Source organism: Brachyistius frenatus, unplaced genomic scaffold, assembly GCF_029030835.1.
Source record: "Brachyistius frenatus isolate BFR_SWC_R1_liver_20210118 unplaced genomic scaffold, ASM2903083v1 Contig_194, whole genome shotgun sequence".
Lineage (NCBI taxonomy): Eukaryota > Metazoa > Chordata > Actinopteri > Embiotocidae > Brachyistius > Brachyistius frenatus.
The window spans coordinates 246,302-267,076 of record NW_027210793.1 but is presented as its reverse complement, the minus strand read 5'-3'; the positions used below and the strand labels follow the sequence as shown (position 1 = coordinate 267,076).

Below are 20,775 nucleotides of genomic sequence, written 5' to 3'. Positions count from 1 at the left end.
TAACCAAATTAACAAAGAAGACAAAACGACTTTGTTTTCTTTCATTATAATAATTAACTATTAACTGCGGGCCAGATGAGAGTAAATCATGTCATTTAACTTCCCTCGAGCTGCTGTTAGAGTCTGGAAATGCAACAAAAACCAATATCCACAGCTAAAGGTTCAAACCTTAATCACACCTAAGTTGATTACTGAGGCTTTTCTTCAGAAGAGTGAGAACGCACACGGAACACCAAACGTTAGATCACTTTGAACGTCTTTTAGTTTGCCCAAAAATCAATGAAATATGAAGGATTTCTAAGAATCAGGAAATTGCTCAAACACATATCTAATCTACCGTACTTTTATCATGTAAGTAAATTAGATCAGATTAAAAGACATCAGATTAGTGTGTGAAGATTACAGCAGCAGAAGGTCTCTGTGCATTAACAAAGGCTGAGATGAGGTGAGCCAGAGGTGAAAGAGAAGATAGAAGAGGGAGATAAACAAGAAGGTTACCATGGCAGCAGCACTGCTGTTAAAGCTATTAACAATAATCGGGACATTTCAGCCCATTATTGTCATTGAGTGAAGAAGAATGTCCTCCGTCGGGCTTCTCATCCTTTCTGTGTCATGAATGGATTTTTTTTTTCTGAGCTGTGTTTATCTCACTCGTCTGTGACCCCGAGAGAAAACTGAACAGTCTGCAGTGACATGAGACAGATGATAACTGAGAAAAGAAAACTGGAGGTAAAAGTTCAGGTGGAAGGAGACTGGAGAAGAAGAAATATTGTGTTTACTATTTCAACCTGCTTGTGGTTCTCTTCACTAGATTGCAGTTATTGTTACTACAAAATAACTGTCATTTTTATTTATTTATTTATTCATTTTTCTTCGCAAACGACATCTTCACAACCTCGATGGAGCGACGTGTCCATGTTTCTACTGCAGGCTGACCACAGGAGGGGACGGCTGTCGCCATGGCGACCATGGTGTAACCTTTGACCTGGTCACGATTTCGATCACGTAATGAGAACCCTCTCTCCTTCCAGACTCTGAAGGATCCCACTCTGGCTGCCAGGAAGGACTTCCAGCGAGAGGCCGAGCTGCTGACTAACCTCCAGCACGAGCACATCGTCAAGTTCTACGGAGTGTGTGTGGACGGAGACCCTCTCATCATGGTGTTCGAGTACATGAAGCACGGAGACCTCAACAAGTTTCTCAGGTGAGTTCAGCAGGTGGAGGTGAGTGCATCTGAGGTGACTGTCCTTTCGTCTCTGGGGGTCTTTGAGTGTCCAACCGGAAGCTAAACGTTTGTTTTTTCAAAGCAATCCTCTGTCTCTTCACATAAAACCTCAACACGACATTTTCAGTTTCACCTGTGAAAACCAAGATTTGTCTTAATATTAGGTCTTGACACTAAATACTCAACTTCCAATGAATTTTTTATTTTCCACCCTGTAAAATACTTTATGCAACTAGGTGATTGAATGTGTGTGATTTCCTGTGATACTGGTCTGCACCATCACAGTTGGCGAGCCGCCTACAGAGACTGTTCCATGATTCCCTGTCTCTCAGGAGCTCCATACTCTTGTGTACTAAGTTGATCCGAGAGCATGGCATGACCTCAACAACAGGAGCTACTGTCAACGTGTTAACTGCACAATCAGATCACACCCTGCCGTCAAAGCGGCCCCCTCCTTCATCTGGCTGCACGAAGATGTGAGAGCGCAGGAAAAAAAAAAAGTTATTTTACATTAAGTCAGTGATTGAGCAGTGAAAAAGTCTCTTTCAGCTCTGTGGCCTGCGTGACAGCCGGAGCAGAAAGTTAGCTGCCGGACACTGAGTGATGGATGAGCCTGTCTCAGTCCAACACTGCAGAGTGATGCCTCATTCTCAACTCTGTCACCGGACTCTGACCAGCCGCTTGTTAAAGACCGCTACTTCTTCCTTCACACCCTCTCCTCCCTTCTTTAAAGGTGACATCCCCCCACCTTCCCACCCGTTGACTGATGCCAGTCCGCTTAAGAAACTGTTTTCAGCGAGCTGCCTGTAAGAAATGTATAAATATAAATGGCAGACTTCACGCCGCTGTGAAATATTGTCACCGTGGTCGCCGTGCCTCGCTGTGAGAACCCTGTTCAAGTGGTCTCGTTTGCCAAACAAGTGTGATCTCCAGTGATTGATGAATGAGCCTGTCTGATGGAGTGACAGGCTCGCACTGCAGCTATCCTCCCACGGCATTATGTAAAATACAGTCAGCGTTCAGTAGAAATCAGACCCAGGTGGGTGATACAGCCGGGAGCTGTTCAGAAAACAGACACATGCACAGGTACCTCTGTGGAGGAGATCAACATGTGCTCAGAGAACTGTGAGTTTTCCTAATTTTCCTCAGATCCACTGTGGACATTCATGAACTATTTCATTATTTCAAACTGTCACCTTATACTTTAGAAATAATTCAATCAAACGAGCAGATTTGATTGATATTTACTGGGCACATTGGCTTTGTTCAGACTGCAGACAAATAGGATTTGTTTCTCAAATCAGATCTTTAGGATTGACTGTCTGCACTGTTATTTGCAAGCGAACAGATTGGATTTGGTGTGTCCAGACATCACCAAACTATCTGCACGGGCTGCTGTGGAAACGACACACACGCAGCGACGCCGGTGACGCGACTCTCCAACACGGAAGCTGCCGGCACGGAAGCGGCAGCAGACAGTTTATTTCAGCTTCTGTCAGTGAACTGTTGTTGTTGTTGTCCTCCACAGCGCACAAATCTGCACTTTCTGATAGCTGTGTGCTAGCGGTAGCAGAGATTCTGTAACTTTGTTTCTAAAAAAGACGTCACCGTGTGTCGTGTCGCAAGTGACGCCAGGAATCCCATCTGAGCCAGCAGAGCATCCGGACTGAAACGCGTATCTGCAGAAATCCAATCAGAATCACATTTCAAACCACCTCCAAACCTGGTGTGGTTACACTGCACTGTTCAGACTTTCAAAAATCAAGCTGGCTGACTTGAGATGCTTCCATGAGCTTTAATCTAACACCGCCATCGAGCTAAAGAGGGTTGTACAACAGGTACAACAGCTAAATTTAAAGGATGTATTCAAACAGCGGATGAAGGATGTCTCTGTTAAAGAGCACATCACTTTTTTCACCTTGGAGCATCAAACAAAAAGATGAACTAAAGTCAAGTTGCAAAGTAAGAGTTCAACATGATGCACATTCAGCATCACAAATCAGTGTTTGTTCTTCATCTTCACTGTGGCTGTTTAGAAAGTTTCACCTCATCACTGATTGGGGTTAATTAACCCGAGCACACATTATCATGCGTTACTCACAGTCTGTAACTGAAACTGAAAGAGCTCCATTCAAACACAGATCCAGCTGTGTGTAAAACAGCAGCTCATCTCGGGTGAGTGTGAGAGTGTGTGTCGTTGCAGCCGCCGGTGTGTGAAGTGACTGTCCACTGACAGTGATTCACTTGTGGTTTAATATTTGCCTGAGCTCAGTGGGGCTCAGTAATCTCTCGTGCCTGGTGATGAAGACTGACTGCTTTCTTTGTGACAGACAGTCAAACATTCGATCTCAGGCGACACCATCAGGTCTGATTGTCCTGCTGTCAGCCTGTTTAAACCCCTCAGACGCTGCAGCTCGAAGGTTCACAGATGGACACAGGAAGCTCAGTGTGTGCACGACGCCCAGAGTACATGAAACATTTTTCATTACATTATAGTGTGTGAATCAAAGTGCCCTGATGGATGGCATGTGCAAAATTACAGTCTGACCTGCAGACACACACGTCGCTTTCACACCACGACATCATGATATGACTTACAAATAATAGCAGACTTGTGAAAATAATAAAAAAGGAGAGTTGGAATCATTGAGGCCGGCAGTCTGTCTCTGCCCGACGGCTTCTCAAGAAACAGAGATGAACTGAACTTCACCGAAGCTCGAAGATGAAGCCGACCACGAGTCCAGCAGACGGTGATGTTCTCTGTCCAAGGTGCTGAACCTTCAGCCTCCATGATGCAGAACTGTCTGACTGCCCGGGATCATCGTTCCGGCTGTACTGAAAGATGCAACCAACTTTTTTCATTTCAAACATCAGATTTCTTTGACAACATTTTTTATGCCTCTGGACTGGCAATGTCCAGAGGTATTATGTTTTCGGGTTGTCTGTCTGTCCGTCCCCTTCTCAGGAATTCTTCATAATTGGCAAAAAGATTCACTCGATAATGAGAATGAACTGATTTTGTTGGTCAAAGGTCAAGGTCACTGTCACCTCACATTGACCCATGCTTGTGAGCACGATATCTGGGGAAAGCCTGGAAGGCATGCCTTTAGATTTGGCACAAATGTTCACTCGGACTCACTTGAAGTGATTCGATTTTGGTGGTGAAATGATGAGAGAGCTGTTGAGGAGCAAAGATCACGATTGATTTGACTCTAAAACCAAAAGTCTTACCAGATTTAACGGCAGAAAGTTTGTGATGAACTGAGATTTTTGTTAATCAAGTAAAAACACCAGCAAACTCATTCTCTTCAAGACATTTTTAAAAATCTCTCTTTTCTCCGTCTCCTAAAAGAGAAGTCTTTTCTTTAAAGAACTGCAGCTTCACGCTGACATCCAGTGAGGATACATGTTCAAAGGTTGTATGAAGATCACACAGAAGACACTTCTGACTTCAGTATCCAGTGGCCCAGTCACTGCTCACTCTACTTCGGTGGTTACAATAACAACAGCCTCATGTTTCATGCTGCGGATTCAATAAGATGACAGGAGATGTTTCCACCAGTCAGAGACACGGACACTCACCTCTATCATTCCAGCCCTGTCCCTGAGAAAGTAAAGTTAATCAAAGCAACGTTGTGAAATATATTTTATTCACTCTTTTAGGCACCAGAAAATGTGTTTGAAAGACATAAATTGTTGGCTTGGTTATGATTATTTTAGCTACATAACAAGGAAAACTCTGTCCTCCATACAGGGCTGACCCATTCATACGTAGATATTAATGGATGATATTTCTGAGTGTCCTGTCCTGTCCTGAAAATCCATATCTCTGGCACTCTGTGGCACATGCAGAGCTTCTTGTATAATCCTGTAAATGAAGACTTTAACTTCTGCTGAAACAGTTTTGGATTGTAAGTCAGCAGCTGTGCGTGCAGCACGAGAGGTGTCATACTACGGAAACATCAGTCATCATAAACAGGACTTTAATTGCTCTGTAATATCTAATGGATTGCTCTGTGCAGGCACCATCGTGAATGCTCTGGTTTCTCACATTGTGTTTGGACTATGAATAAACGAACAGTGTGTGTGGATGTGTAAGACATCGCACGAGACTTTTGTTCAGGAGGTCCCGAACTGAGTCCGACTTCGCAGCACTACCTGCTCACACACCGAGGCTCCTCTGGATGAGAGCACAAGCTAAATGCCTAAATTGTAAATTGTGGTTGGTTAGCTAATGAGCTGCATTATGTCTGCTGTGATTAGATGTTATTTGCTCCCAGGATGCTTTGCTCTGCAGAATAGAACATTGGTACTTAGTCTGTCGCCAGGAGGTGAAGTCTGCCAGTGCTTATGTATGACTGTGTGTGTGTGTGTGTGTGTGTGTGTGTGTGTGTGTGTGTGTGTGTGTGTGTGTGTGTGTGTGTGTGTGTGTGTGTGTGTGTGTGTGTGTGTGTGTGTGTGTGTGTGTGTGTGTGTGAGAGTGTGTGAGAGAGTGTGAGTGTGTGTGCACGCGTGCGCTTGTATGGGACAGCGTTCTGTGCTTTGGATGCTAATTTCAGCTCAGTAATTGTGTTTCCATTAAAGTGCTGGCATCAATTCATCCAGGACACACTACTAATTTAGCCGGCATCCATTGCCCTCCAAACTACCACCACACACACACACACACACACACACACACACACACACACACACACACACACACACACACACACACACACACACACACACACACTGTAAAAGACACACGCTGAGCTGCCACTTCACTGGCATCACTTTCTCCATTAGAGACTTAATAGTCAGTGAAGCTGAAAAGACACACACACACACACACACACACACACACACACACACACACACACACACACACACACACACACACACACACACACACACACACAGTGACTAGTGGTTCACACTGCATTTACGACACAGGTCACTCACTCTTTGCCCTTCCTCCTCTCTCTCTACGTCACCGCTCAGAGGTCCTCCCTCCATGATCGTCTGTTCTCTGCTGCTGCTTTTAGTTTCCAGTTTATCTTCAGTATCCTGAAAAAGGTCTGCAGCTCACCTCTGTTCAAGTCAGAAAAGTTAAATCCATACTAACACACACACACACACACACACACACACACACACACACACACACACACACACACACACACACACACACACACACACACACACACACACACACACACACACACACACACACACACACACCAACAGCATCCAACAGAACCTGCCCACGCTGAAATCCACTGCAGCAGAATGATTCACAGGGCAGTTGGATCGAAGGCATCACCCCTGTGTGTTTGCTCTCAGCTGCTCGGTCCTCGTCGGTCGTGACACTCGTCAGCCGTCTGCTTGGGTTAAAATAAATACGTCTGAATATCTGAATCACTCAGAACTCTATCAAATGTCTCCAGAACATCCTCTGCACTCATATTTCCCGGTTGGAAACCAAGCTAGCTGCAGCACACGAAGAGAACAAGGCTTCGTTGTGGTGCAGCACGTAGAGCGCCCCCTGGCGACCCAGACGCCTGTAGCTCTTCCTGCCACCGACTACGTCACCTTCCGATGACGGAGCTGCTGCAGGAAGAACAGCAGCGTCTGCAGCTGCTCCCCAGAAACACACAGAGCGGCTGTTGAGGAGTTTATTGCTTCAGTTGACCACATTTACCATGGACACTGATCAGACATTAAAATGAACATCTCTCTGTCCTGTGATGTGTGTGGTGGAATGACTGTGGGTGATGTTGTAAAGTTATGTGTGTATATGTACAGGTGAATATGCTGGTGTGAAACAGGTGCGACCTGCTGGTTGGCTCTTTCAAACTATGTGATGCGTCCTGATTGGAAGAAGCTGAAAGAGCTAGCCCTTCGTGGGGGTGGGACGAGTGAGGAGGTCATAAAGAATGTTATGTCCAGCCGTCCCGTGGACAGGAGACACAACACTGACCTCAGGATGTGTCAGTAGTTGTGGAAGCTGTGAGCTGCTACTGGTCAGACCTGTTCCAGCAAATCAGAAGACACGCACAGCTTCCAGTTCGCTGGTGTTACTTTTGCCATCTTGAAAAACAAAGTGACTGGCGCAGCATTTAAGGTTGATATTAATATTAAAGAGGAAATCTGATCAAAACATGGTAAGTGGTTTTATAGTGGAACAAAACAAGTGTTATAAGAATGTGAGACGACCAAAATGTCTTTGGTCAGACGTGTCCTCAGTTCCTAACTCACAGTGTTCCTGCCTCCCTCAGAGCTCACGGGCCAGACGCCATGATCCTGGTGGACGGGCAGCCTCTGCAGACCAATGGGGAGCTCGGTCTGTCCCAGATGCTCCACATAGCCAGTCAGATCGCAGCCGGGATGATCTACCTGGCGTCCCAACACTTCGTGCACCGTGATCTGGCGACCAGGAACTGCCTGGTGGGGAACGGCCTCCTGGTGAAAATAGGAGACTTTGGCATGTCCAGAGACATTTACAGCACAGATTACTACAGGGTAAGAACACAGTCCTGCACACACATTACAGCTGCTGCAGTAACGGTGGTTTGTTTACCTCGACCCTCAACCGTACAAGGCAGGAAGACAGTTACGCAATCAGCAGACATCAAATAACTGAAGGCTCTGTTTGATTTGACCGTACACACTGTGAATATGAATTAATTATTTTCATGAACAAATTAGTGTTTATGGTGCAGAATGACATATGTGAAGCCTCTTTTCCACCACTTGACCAGTGTTACAACCATCTCGCTCGTTCAGAGCGGAGCAGGAAGTGACCATATTTGGACACGCTGGGGAGGAGCGAGCGGTGGATCTGACTGATCTGATTGGAAACCCGGCGATATTACATCCCGCCCACCGATAGCTGTAACCTGACCGCACTGCAGACCTGTCAATCAAACAGACAAAAACACAGCTTTTTAAAGCTTATTTTCTCACTACTGACGGATTATCTTCTAACCTCCAGAAAACTAATAAGAAGGAGTGACTTTAGCTAACAACACCAAGATAACTGATGTACACATTTTATCGACTGAGAATTTTATGAGACTAGTTGAATGGGAGTCAATGGAGCCCGACACTTTTTGGAGCTGACCTCTAGTGGCAGTCGGTGGTTATGCAGCTTAAGGAACCTGCGTATCTTCCTCATTTTTCAGAGCCAGATGCTACGTCCATTTTTATATACAGTCTATGTTTACAGCTCTGGAGCTGTGGTTAGATAGTGGAAAATCACACACCATAGCCCACGGAGGTGGCGTCCAACTCTCCTCTCCCCATCCACATCGGCTGATTCAGGAAAGATAGATAGATGTGGGTAACTACTGTGTTCTCCTGTTCTGCACATGCTCAGTAGCTGCAGCACAGGCTGCTGCCATGACTGACCGTCACATCACATTTCACTGTACAGTTTGTCCCAAATATTTGGTCCACAGACAATGTTGAATATTCTGACATGGGTCCCAGATGGAGAGAAGGTCTGTCTTCAGGGTTGATGGCGGCCGCGGCACACAGGGATGTTCAGGAGACTCTCTCCATGGTGGGAGATAACTTGTATTTGGCAGTAAATGTCAACGACTCCGCTGAGTCCCATCCACTGAAGTAGCTTCTGTGGGCTGTTTTCTCTTTAATGGCCACTCCAACATCCCAGCAGGCAAATCTCTTTTAATCTAAAGCTGCAGTGTAAAGATAGATTAAGGAGTATCTATTGGCCGACATTTAATATTCATAATTCTGTTTTCATTAGTTTAAAATCACCTGAGACAAAGAACCATTGTGTTTCTGTGACCTCAGAGTGACTCCTTCATACCTACACAGGGAGCAGGTACTCCTCCATAGAGCCGCCATGTTTCTACAGGAGCCCAGAAGCACAAACCAAACACTGACTCTGCAGGGGCACTTTAGTGTTTTATGTTACCTGAAATTCTTTTACAAATTGTCACGGAAGGATGAGGGGACGGGTGTTCACTCAACACATGTTAACCTTCATTGCATTAATACATGAAACCAACAGAGAATATTCCTCTTCTGACTGTTACAGGTGGACTGCAGCTCTTTTAATGGGCAAATCTGAGTTAAAACCACAATAGAGCCTGATAATCATATTATTTATATTATAGAATTGCATTATAAATACAGTACACCATTTAAGTAATCCAGAAGAATCTATGTATTTTGTCTTGTTGAATTGCTCTGATATTTCAGTGATTTTATATCTGTGTTTCTTGGTTGTTCGTATATAATAATATGTATAAAGTTTGTATATAAATATAAATATATATATATACTGTGCATTTTATATTTAATATTTTTTACTGTTATTTTATTGCTTTCCTGTATGCTGCTGTAGCGAAAAAATTTCCCCTTGGGGATTAATAAAGTAACTACCTAACCTAACCTAACCTAACCTAACATAACATATAATATTTAATATAATAATATTAATGAAAAGTCAGTCCCACCTCTTGCAGGTAGGATCCTCCAGACTTAACATTCACCTCTGACAGGGGAAACAATGGTGCTGTGGAGTCCTCATATAAGTTTGACTTGTGCGTGTCCCCTGGAACTCAGAACACATGTGTCTGTGTGTGTGTGTGTGTGTGTGTGTGTGTGTGTGTGTGTGTGTGTGTGTGTGTGTGTGTGTGTGTGTGTGTGTGTGTGTGTGTGTGTGTGTGTGTGTGTGTGTGTGTGTGTGTGTGTGTGTGTGTGTGTTTCTTTGTGCAGGTGGGAGGTCACACCATGCTGCCTATCCGCTGGATGCCCCCAGAGAGCATCATGTACAGGAAGTTCACCACAGAGAGCGACGTGTGGAGCTTCGGAGTCATTCTGTGGGAGATCTTTACGTACGGCAAACAGCCGTGGTTCCAGCTCGCCAACAACGAGGTACACGATCACTGACACACAATGTGTACTGTGACTGCATGGTGTGAGTCTGTGCTGACCTTCCCCGCCACAAACTAATCAAAAGAGTTTCCTGACTGCAGTTTTTCAAATGTTCAACATGTGCAGTTTAATACAACTAAATCAAATAAAGTCAAATTAAGTTCTTGACAGTGTAATGAAGGAATACCACCTTTATGATCTATAGAGCTTCGTCGGTGGCTGGTCAATTCATTAAAGCTAATTTAAACACAGAATATACAAACACTTCAGCATAAAACAGACTCTACATGAAACATGTCAAAAGAAATAACCACTCTATCAATTCACCTTATTTAAAGACCTTGAAGGGGAAAAGTACTACGCTAATTTCTAAGGAACGGATGGACCTTATACGCCGTAAATGGACTTCGAATGAACAACTTAAAAAACTAGATCACAAATAACCTACCGTTTGCCTTACTGTAATCTCAACAAAATGTATACATTAATGAAAGTTACACAAATAAGTTGCCGATGTGCCATATATGTTATCAGAGGCCTGTCGCGTCTACGCGGATATGACATAGTAATGTTTATTTTCCCGTTCATCGGAATCGATAAAAGGAGGGAAGTGACGTTCCTGTGGGAGCGCTCGGATGGGTGATGTGTCGGCATCAGGAGAGCATTATTTGGCAGCGTGTCCAGGGAAGTTACAAAGGGATACTTCACGAATTTTTGATTATTCTGGACAGTCAACAGTGATGAAATTTGCGTGGGCATCAGGTCTGAACGTTCCTTAGAAATGGCCGTTGTACTTTTCCCTGAATGGTCTTTAAATAAGGTGAATTGTTACATTCTGACCAGAGTATGTCTAAAATCCTGCTGGTCAGATCTGTCAGTGTTGATGAAATGATTAAACTATGTAATAAGTTGTAATGAACATGGATGAAACCTGGTCTCTCCTTCATGAGCTCCCACACAGTCCTGATGATTCCGAACAAAAGGAGCTTCTGGTTTGATGTAGAACTGACTGAACTTGACCTCTGCATTCTCTCAGGACTGTTCAGCTAATAAAGAGACGAACTGTAGTCCAAGTCCACACCTGCCTGAAGAGCAGAGCGGCTTGTTTTTACCTCTTGTCCTTTCTCTTTTGGAAATGTTCTCTCAGAGGCAACAGGCGCGTCCTCCATCACCGAGAGTCCTGACATTTCAGTGAATGAGCGCTTTTTGTTCCAAAACAGAGGACGGAGCAGAGAGAGACAGGAAGCTCAGCACCTGGTAATAACAGTGGAGTCAGGAGGTATCGATCAATGAGCCTCAATCCCTGTAGAGTCATTACGGTTTATTGGCGCTCCGGGGAAATAAAAAAGGACTTAAGGTTGTTATTTCAACCAAAAGTGGATTTCAGAGTTGGAATTGTGGAGAAATCTCCCAGAGATCAGCCAGACATCCAGACCTACAGAGGATGAAGCACACACTGATGTAGAATCACACTTTTATGAGTTGTCTATCCCTTGCAGACATCATGGAGCCTGTTTTGATATTAATGTGCATCCCGGCTTATGCTGCATTATTTGACAATGTGAATGAGATTTAGGCGGATTCTGTTTGTGCATCAGTGGTGAGAGTTAGTGTGTGTGTGTGTGTGTGTGTGTGTGTGTGTGTGTGTGTGTGTGTGTGTGTGTGTGTGTGTGTGTGTGTGTGTGTGTGTGTGTGTGTGTGTGTGTGTGTGTGTGTGTGTGTGTGTGTGTGTGTGTGTGTGTGTGTGTGCATGCAGTAAAACTAAAATCAAAAATCAAATGAAAGAAATCCTCACCTGAAAACTAAATTAGGGCTCCATATCATCATCCACAATAGTAATCGTAGACGGAAAGTTGCACTTTGTCATTATATAGAAACAAGAATCCAAAGAGGCAGACTCAGTATTAGAAACATGACTGTTCATCATTTGTGTCTCTGTGAATTACTCTGCCATAAAAGAGAATTTTATATATTGTTAGTCTCCACGAGCTCCAGGTGAAACAGCCTAAGGGAAGAGTCAGAGAGGCTCCTTTAAACAGCTGCACAGAGGAAAAGAAAATGTAATAGAACTTTTCTGACAGCAGCGAGCAACAGATGTGACTGACTAAGTCTCACACTGTGTTATTAATGACATATTTCTCTTAGTACACGAACAATTAGTGCTCTTACATGGTAGGACTTTTGTAGTGCAGGAATTTTAACAGAGTAGTGTTGTTTCAAATCACACTGCTGTTCTAAGCCGACTGGAAATAACTTCATCATGTGAACACATCACCCTCCAAAATATCTGCAGCTTCAATTAATTTATTTAAAAATCAACGTGTTTTTGTGTCCTCTGTTTAACACTCAGTAAACACACTGATTCTTCTGTCCAGCAGCAGCAGCGGAAAATAAACACTTTTGTGTTCAGGGACAGCTCCAGCTTCCTCAGACGCCTTAATTTGAAAATCCTTTATGTCAATTGCCCTGCCCCCTTCCTCTATGGAGCCAAGATGGCGACCGTTTAGGGTGGAAAGTGTCCAGAGTTTCACACTTCTTTTTTGGACTGTTTTCAGTGCAACATCCTGGTACTTGTAGTGTTCTGGTGTTTCTGTACTGGACAGTTTGAACACACTGATGCAGTCAAAATAGTGAGAGTTAGTACACAAGTACAACCTCTGGAACGCAGCATCAGAGAAAACACTGTTTAAAGATCACTGAGTTCACTGTCCTCGTCCACTGCACATTCACTGACATCATGTAATCATTCAATATATCTCAACATTCTGTACTCTTATTTTATAAAAGGCTTCATGCTCAGGTTAAATCACTGATCATTACACGCGTGAGGTGTTGTGTGTGTTCCCTCTGCCAGACACACGTTTATCACCGGAGTCCGTCGACGCTTTAAACGTGACTTCATACTGATTTGTAACTTTTATGGAAGTACAGGATCCAGATTGCTCCACGACCGTCCTGGTTCTCCATCAACATGGCCTCACGTTTGCAGTCCAGTTCACAGAGTCATTTCTACATCAAATAGCAGCTACTGTAAATGTTTAGAGACAAAAACGCACCTCAAACGATTTTTTTTTTTTCAGCATTTAAAACAAAAATCTCTGTCACTGTGAGGTCGATGTCACGCAGCTGTGTGGACTTCACTCAGTTGTCCACTGCGGTCAGTCTCATGCTGCAGTTCTGCTTCGGAACCAGAGAAAGACATACAGTCATCCGAAACAACAGATGCTGCAGACATATTTTCATTTTCAGAGTTACAAACCTCCAACATCAGGGGAAGTGAACCATCAGATTACTGTAACAGTAGTTACACGTCTTCATCCTGGTGTCTGCATTTGTTCTATCTGTAATGAAACAGAACCACTGCTGTTACCTACAACCTGCATATACCAAAAATATAACCTTCACATATTGTACGTCATGTGTCTTTATATATTGGAGCCTTTGGACACAATTCAGAAAAATCTGAATCTTTTCAAAGTTTTTTTTCCATCAGAAATAAAAAAGAAGAATGAGCTGTGGGTTTGATCATCGTCTTGCATCTGATCAGGACCGAAGCAGTGAATTTAGAGGTTTTAATTGGAGCAACAACCGTGCTTGTTGAGTTGTTGAGAAGTTGTGACTAAGCAATAATTCCAGACAAATGAATAACTCCATTAATGATATAATAAGTTGCAGCACTGAGTTGGCACCTCAGCCAAGAATATTAACAGAAAAGTTCCTGTTTTCCACCCTCACGTTCAGTTCTGTTTCTCAGCAGCGTGTTTGGTCTCCTCTGTGTTTCCTGTATAATTTCTGTGTACATGAGGTTAGAAGAACTCTAAATAAAGCAGTAGCTGCTTGTTTTTCTTGGTTTTGTGTGTAAAACTAACATGAGCAGGAATGTGTGTAGGCAGCCGGCCTTTCCACGCTGCAGCTCATTGGAGTGTTAAAGAACTGCGCGGTCGATGAAGGCGGGCACTGCTACAGTTTCTCAACCCTGCAGGCTGTTTGGAGCCAAACATCCCATTAGCTGCCTCTTGTTGCTACTGACAATAACGACACAAAAAATAATTGGCTGAGGTGTTGCGGACCATGAATTGTATATGTTTACTTGAAGCGTAGCAGTGTTAGGCCAGTAGCAGGTGTTGAAGTACTGATGCAGAGTGTGGAGTAATGGAGGTGGATTCAGGAACACCAGGAGTCTAATTCAGGGAGATGAGTTTAATTGGAAAGAAAACTGTGTAATAGCCCTGGTGGATACTCTGCATGCCTCAGCCAGGAGACGTGCCGGGTCGGGTTTCTGCGCACAAAACCTTCACATTCAGAACCGGCCTGCAAGTGTTGGTACATCCTGAACATCACCCAGTGAAATCTCCCTTCTGCTGTCATCTCCAGGAAATCCAAAGTACAAACAATGAGAGTTTGCAATCAGATGCAGTGCAGTTCAAACCAACTACACATCATAGTATTATGATTATAAATGAATGAAATAGTCCACAGTGTTACCTCACAAAAGCAACATGATAGAGAAACCAGAAGAAAAGAGATTATGAGGAAAGATTTAGTTTTCACATTCACCAAAAAAAAAAAAATCATTATATGCCTTTAGAAAACCCATCACGATGTAATGACTTAGAAAAATGTGCAAATGCTGACTTTAATCAGTTTTCCTACCTGCTGAGAAACAGTGATTGGAGAAACAGTAGAAGTGCTACTTGGGTTTCATTTGTATGGAGGATTTCTGAATGACTGACCTGACTGAAGCAGAACTTTAATGGTAGATTATATATTTTGCTGGAAACTGTATGACAACGTGGGAAACACACCAAAGCAGCAGCGTTTGACTTCTCCAATGATCTGTAGCCACTGTTTTTTTCATTGAAAGCCTCGTGTGTCAGGATATGTTACAGCCAGGGGGACCAGATTTTTTTTTTAAATAAAAAATCTGGGGCAAAGGGTATGTTTGTGTGGGACACGCTGCCAATGGTGAAAGGTAGTCTAAAATTGGCATTTCTATCTTCCATAGAACATAAAAACACATGATATACTTGGTATATCTGTCAGGTCTGTGGGTTTCAGGATCAATGTTTTTGTTGTAGCCGTCATGCGCATGTTGACGTGTAGCTTAACGCAAGTAGATCTCCGGCCTTGGGTTGCATAACCAACATTGTTGTGTTTTCTTGAACAAGGCCATACGACATGTCTTGTTTAACCCCTTGTGTCTGTGTCTTCGCAGGTGATAGAGTGTATTACTCAGGGCAGGGTACTGGAGCGCCCCAGGCTCTGTCCCAAGGAAGTCTACGACATGATGCTGGGCTGCTGGCAGAGGGAGCCTCAGCAGCGCCTCAACATTAAGGACATTCAGAAGATGCTGTTTACTCTGATGAAAGCCACTCCAGTCTATCTGGACATACTGGGATAAGAACGGATCCTCGGGGAAGGGAATGGGATGTGTTGGACGCGATTATCACTGGAACAGAACTGGGTCAGAACACAATGGATTTCCTCGGAGCAGAAGTTTGGTCTGGACTCGCAGCATGATCTTCGATGGAACCATGCGGACTCAGATCGGGAACGAACTCTTCCTTGCATCCAACTGCCCAACGTATACGGATTGGAATGAAGTTGCTTCAGTGGCGTGATGTGTATTTAACTGGACCAGAACAAACTGAACGACACTGCGATGTACCATTACTTCGAAGGTGGGACTGGGCTCGTGTGGTCCCGACGTTTTCATATGAAGCCAGACCAGAAAGACTTGAAATATGAATTGCGTCAAACTGGACTGAACTGGATGGACCTGATTGTCCTGGTCTGGTATGGTTTAGTTTTCTTACCCTCATTTCCCAGCTTATGCATCTGCCCCTCACCCTGTCTAGATCATTGCAGCCCCGGTTCCATTCGGGTCTTCGTGAAACCTGACCTAGCCTGGTACAGTTTGGCTTAGCTTGGTGATAGTTCAGATCTCCTGCCTGAGATTATACTGATCTCACCCGTGATCTCAACATGTGTTTATGTGTGTCCTGGTATATCAGGCATACATTGGTGTGGCTCAACCTAGCTCAGTTGCACAAATCCTCAGTTAGGATTACTCGATCATCTCACTCACTAGGCCTCATCTGGCTTGTATGTTTGCCTGCTCTCGACTGATGGGATGTGAAAGACCTGCAGCTCCTTCAGAAAAGGAAGTTGTCTTCCTGGATATCTGACCCGGGTTCGTCCATGTGGCCAGAGCTTTACTCCTCTTGGGTTTGCCTGGTAGACACTCAGATTCCACTCGATACCCTCTACGTAAAGCTTTCGGCACAAGTGACAACCATTCAGGAACATCAACATAATGCGAGAAGGATGACGACACTCCCACGATGTCAAAGTACGAACACATCTGTTTTCTATTTCTTATTTGATGGCCGGTGTGAAACGGAACAGAACTCTTCTCTCTGAATGACGATCATCATCTCGACATGCGAAACCTTGTTGTAAAACGATGAAGAGAGGAAATGAACTGCTGCATCGTTTCGTGGAACCTTCCATGGCCATGACTACTCCTGAAACCAGCAGCGTTCTCATGGCTGCGATCACGATCGTCCTGACTCAAAGACAAAGGAACCCCACCAAGTTCTACAGAGCAGCAGGAGAACCGGGCTGAGCTTTAAGGAAATGTTCCGCTCACAAGACCACGAGTGTCCTTTCTGTTGTTCACTGACACACCAAGGAAGCATAACAACAAAAAAGAACAACGTGCATAAATCAAACAGGTCATGTGCAGCAGCGACTGTGTTTTTAAGTGTTGGTTCACTGTCAGCACGCTTTATTGTTATCATCTGCTGAGTCATCAGAAACACTTCTTCCCTTCCTGATCTCATGTTCGCCCACCGATCTGTTTACTTCTGCGAGAACCTGCCAGACCTTCCAATCCTGAGCCTGGGAGCATGGCCCGACTGACCGTCTGTCGCCATAGAGATGGACCTAAGTGCCTCCTACTTCTTTCTTAACACTGGGAACTCAAAAAAAGCAGTCTTTCAAAATAAGAGCACTTTTACATTTTGTTTACCTGCTTAAAAAAATGTACACTAGCTGTAAACTGTCCTCATTTTTCTTACAACAAACAGCACTATATGTATTGAAAAAAAACAAAATCTCAAAAACAAAAATAAAATGGAAATTATAGAAATATAAAACCCCCGGGGGGGGAAAAAAAAAAAAAAAAGTGAACAAAAACCTTTTTATACCCTTTGCAGTTTGACCAGAGAGTCAAACGACCCAAGATGAAGTTACATTTTCAGTTTTTTCTTAAAAAAAAAAAAAAAAAAAGCATAATCTATATATTTTCTATTTATTTTTATTTAAAGTCAAAGAGTAGACCTCTGCCATTCTCCAAAGCCATTGGAACCTTTTGCCACTGGGTGGGAAAAAGCTGATCAGCATTAAAAGAGAAATGATTGGCTGAGAGGAAGCCTTGAAGGATTCATTAGACGAGGTGCGGTTTATCTGGATCCACTCTGACCTCAGATCTCAACAGAAGTGAACTGAAACCATAACGAGTCCATGAATCCAGTCAATGAATAACATTTATTAAGGATGTATATACTGTAAATCTCCATGTCTTGAGATATGTTAACTTATTTGCTTTTCTCTAGTTTGATTATTTTTGGCTTCTTGATGTGCTGTTATAATGTTAAGTGAAAGCCAATAGATATTTTGATAATCTTTCTTTCCATTTGGAAGTTACTTTGTTTAGTCATAAATTGTCTTTCCATCATTTTAATAAGATAAATTAGAAAGATGTCAGTTCATTTTCTTTGATCACTTGATGTTAATTTAGAAGTCAGGACAATAGAAGAAAGCTGTGCAGTTCTTGGGCCAGTTTGTTTTAATCTGAAAGAAACCGTTCAACAGTTTGAGATGAAGTTCTCGTTTCTGTTCGTCACCCAGAGACATGAAATGATCCGCTTCATCTCTGTGCGTCTGTAAATGGTGCGTGATGCCGGCCTCCACATGTGACATGTACCGTTTAGTCTAGCTTAGCATAAAGAGCGCTATATATAAGAAATATATATAGATATAAGGTTTGATCACTATGATTTAAAAACACACCCACTGCCACCGGTCCAGTCTCACGGGGGATAACAGATCAGTGCTCTGGTCTGATATTCTGCCCAAACACATCGAGCAAAGATCAGATCACTGAACCTGGAGTAACAATCAGGAATCAGTCGTTTCCTTCCAAAATTAAAGGGCATCACGCTGTCCGTTAGACCGCTACATGAAACTATAGTTTGAATCTGACGTGCATCCTCGCACGGCTTCTTGTTCAGAGAGCACATCTCGATCAACACTTTGTGTTGCATACAGTACATAGTATGTTTTCTTCATCAATGTCCTCCAGGAAGTTGTGTCTGAACAATAAGGTGTCAAGAGGACAGCTTCATGAGAACCTGAGTCTGTGCATCACTTTCTATGGACATGGCTTAGTAGACGTGTGCACTCTCATAGGCCCCAAACATCCTGAGTGTAAGGACGATGTATCTTCTGTCAGAATTAATTTTATTTTTTTCCAATTTAACTGAGAATTTAAATTCAAATTTAAAGTAATAATCTCAAAGATTTTAAATGAGATAAATGTCTGTACAGTGCTCAATCACCAAAGAGGGAACACGTTCAACCGACAGCGGTCTTTTCCTTCAGAGAAAGTAGGCGGAGCTAATGCATCAGGCTCGCTCCTCAATTCGTCACACAGGTGACGCTGTTTGGATCTTTGCGAGGTGAAATCCAAAAACACAGCTGCGATTACCGTTTATCACCGTGTATTACTGTTTATCTGTTTATCAACGTTTACCAAACAGAACAAAACTGAGATATTTCAGGTTGTAACTGTGACGATTAACCGTTCATTTTTAATGTTTAATTCATTCTAATGTGCTCATGTGGCTACTGAAAAAAGTTGAAATGTGACGTGATTTTCTCAAACCTGAAACTTTGTCACAGCTGAGAACAGCTGCTGTTTGTCTGTTGGCCTCCATGTTTTCTGTTTGCAGCACGTGCTGGTTTGTATTGAAATTATTATTCTGTTTCATATGTGCTTCGCCCTCTAACGGGCACCTCATAGAACTGAAGTTACATTGTGTGATGACCACTTGTTGCCTCAGAGGCTGCTGTTGCTGCTTAACTACAGTTACATAGTGTTGCTTGAAGAAGTGTCCATATGTGATTCTTACCATCATACATCACTGGAATGATTCTACAGCTGATACCAAGAAAGACAATCATTTAGTGAATGCAGTGAAGTGGCAGAAAATCTTGGAACTGATTATTTTATGTCCCCCACACTCCGCATGTTTTACATTAAAAACTGCACAAAGACAAACTGAAATGTAACATCCTGTGTCAGCAGTCCACGAGTAAGGCTGCAAACTCACAGCCAATGAGATAGATGGAATTAAGTGAAAAGGTACTCTGAGAAAGTCGGCTGTTTAGAGTCACCAGTGTTGCTCTTGTGACACCCAGGAGGTCTTGTGGGATAGAGAAGCCGGGCAAACCTGCGGGTTGGTCAACATGATGCTGCTCACTGACCTCACCCTGCGTGTTAAAGAACTCTTAACACACAAAATTTACTGACAAACTAGACTTTCTTTTGTCCAAATATGAAGAATAGAAACGGTTTGCAAAATCCATGCAGAAGGGAATTTTATCGGAGGTCAGAAACATTCACCGGCTCTAGTTTTTCTGATTTCTCCTGTTTGCTGCAGATGTGATTCAGTTTTGGACACTTTCCTAAAATACTACATGCAAACTTCCTGGAGGACAAAATCCATCCAAGTGTCATTCAGAACAGACAGCCCACAGCTGAAATGTGTCCTGTATGATCCAGCCTTCATCTTTTTGTGACTGTCTCAGTCGTACACTTCAGGCCTGCTGCTGATTTCAGGTTGAAGTGAAGTCGTTGTTTGTTTCTCTCTGTTGGCTCCTGACGTTACATTTATACTTATTGATTTTTTTTTCTCCCATTTTTCATTTTATCAACATCAGTGCTCATTTGAGACATTTAGTCTTTTTTTTTTTTCTTTCGAGTTACTCAATCTATCCTGCACATGTACCCTTCGACTTCTCTCCTCTTCCTCAGCTGTTTTCCTGCATCATGTTTCCCATACAAAGTATTTAAGCTGAATATGTTAAATCCATCAGTATTCATGTCTCTCTCTTCTGTTCTCTCTCTCTCGTATTGTATATCCATCTCCATACATAACACTATGTATTAGAATAATTTGACAACTTATATAATGTCTTTCTAAAAAGCTGAGATGTGGTGAACTTTTAAGGTGGCTCTGTGTACGATTCTGACTCATTAAAAGTTACTTCATTGAATTGTTGCATCCTCTCTGTTTGTATTTTGTACTTACTCTTTTATGGAAGACTTAGATTTGCCAATAAATATGGCCAAATTGTAGTGCTAACGACCTTCCATACAAAGAGCACTAACACCATCTGTTTTGTAAGTGTATGAGTGTGTGTAAATGTAGATCAATTAATCAATCAAAATGTATTTGTAAAGCACATTTTAAAACACAACAAAGGTTGCCCAAAGTGCTGCACATAGACAAACAGTCATACATTCGAAAAGACTGGATAAGTAATGTTAAAATCGAGACAAACTAACACAAATCAGACAAAAGTGCCAAGTT

General features: G+C 43.0%; 1 protein-coding gene across 1 annotated transcript in view; it reads left to right on the top strand.

The window, feature by feature from the left end:
* The window catches only part of ntrk3a (neurotrophic tyrosine kinase, receptor, type 3a), a 159,633-nt gene extending 139,175 nt beyond the window's left edge, over nt 1-20,458 (top strand). Inside the window, exons 15-18 of the mRNA XM_069718611.1 lie at nt 1,032-1,204; nt 7,486-7,729; nt 9,956-10,114; nt 15,330-20,458. Of these exons, the coding sequence (XP_069574712.1) occupies nt 1,032-1,204; nt 7,486-7,729; nt 9,956-10,114; nt 15,330-15,515 (762 nt within the window). The 3' untranslated portion in view covers nt 15,516-20,458. The remainder of the gene's footprint in view (nt 1-1,031; nt 1,205-7,485; nt 7,730-9,955; nt 10,115-15,329) is intronic.
* The last annotated feature ends 317 nt before the right edge of the window (nt 20,459-20,775 follow it).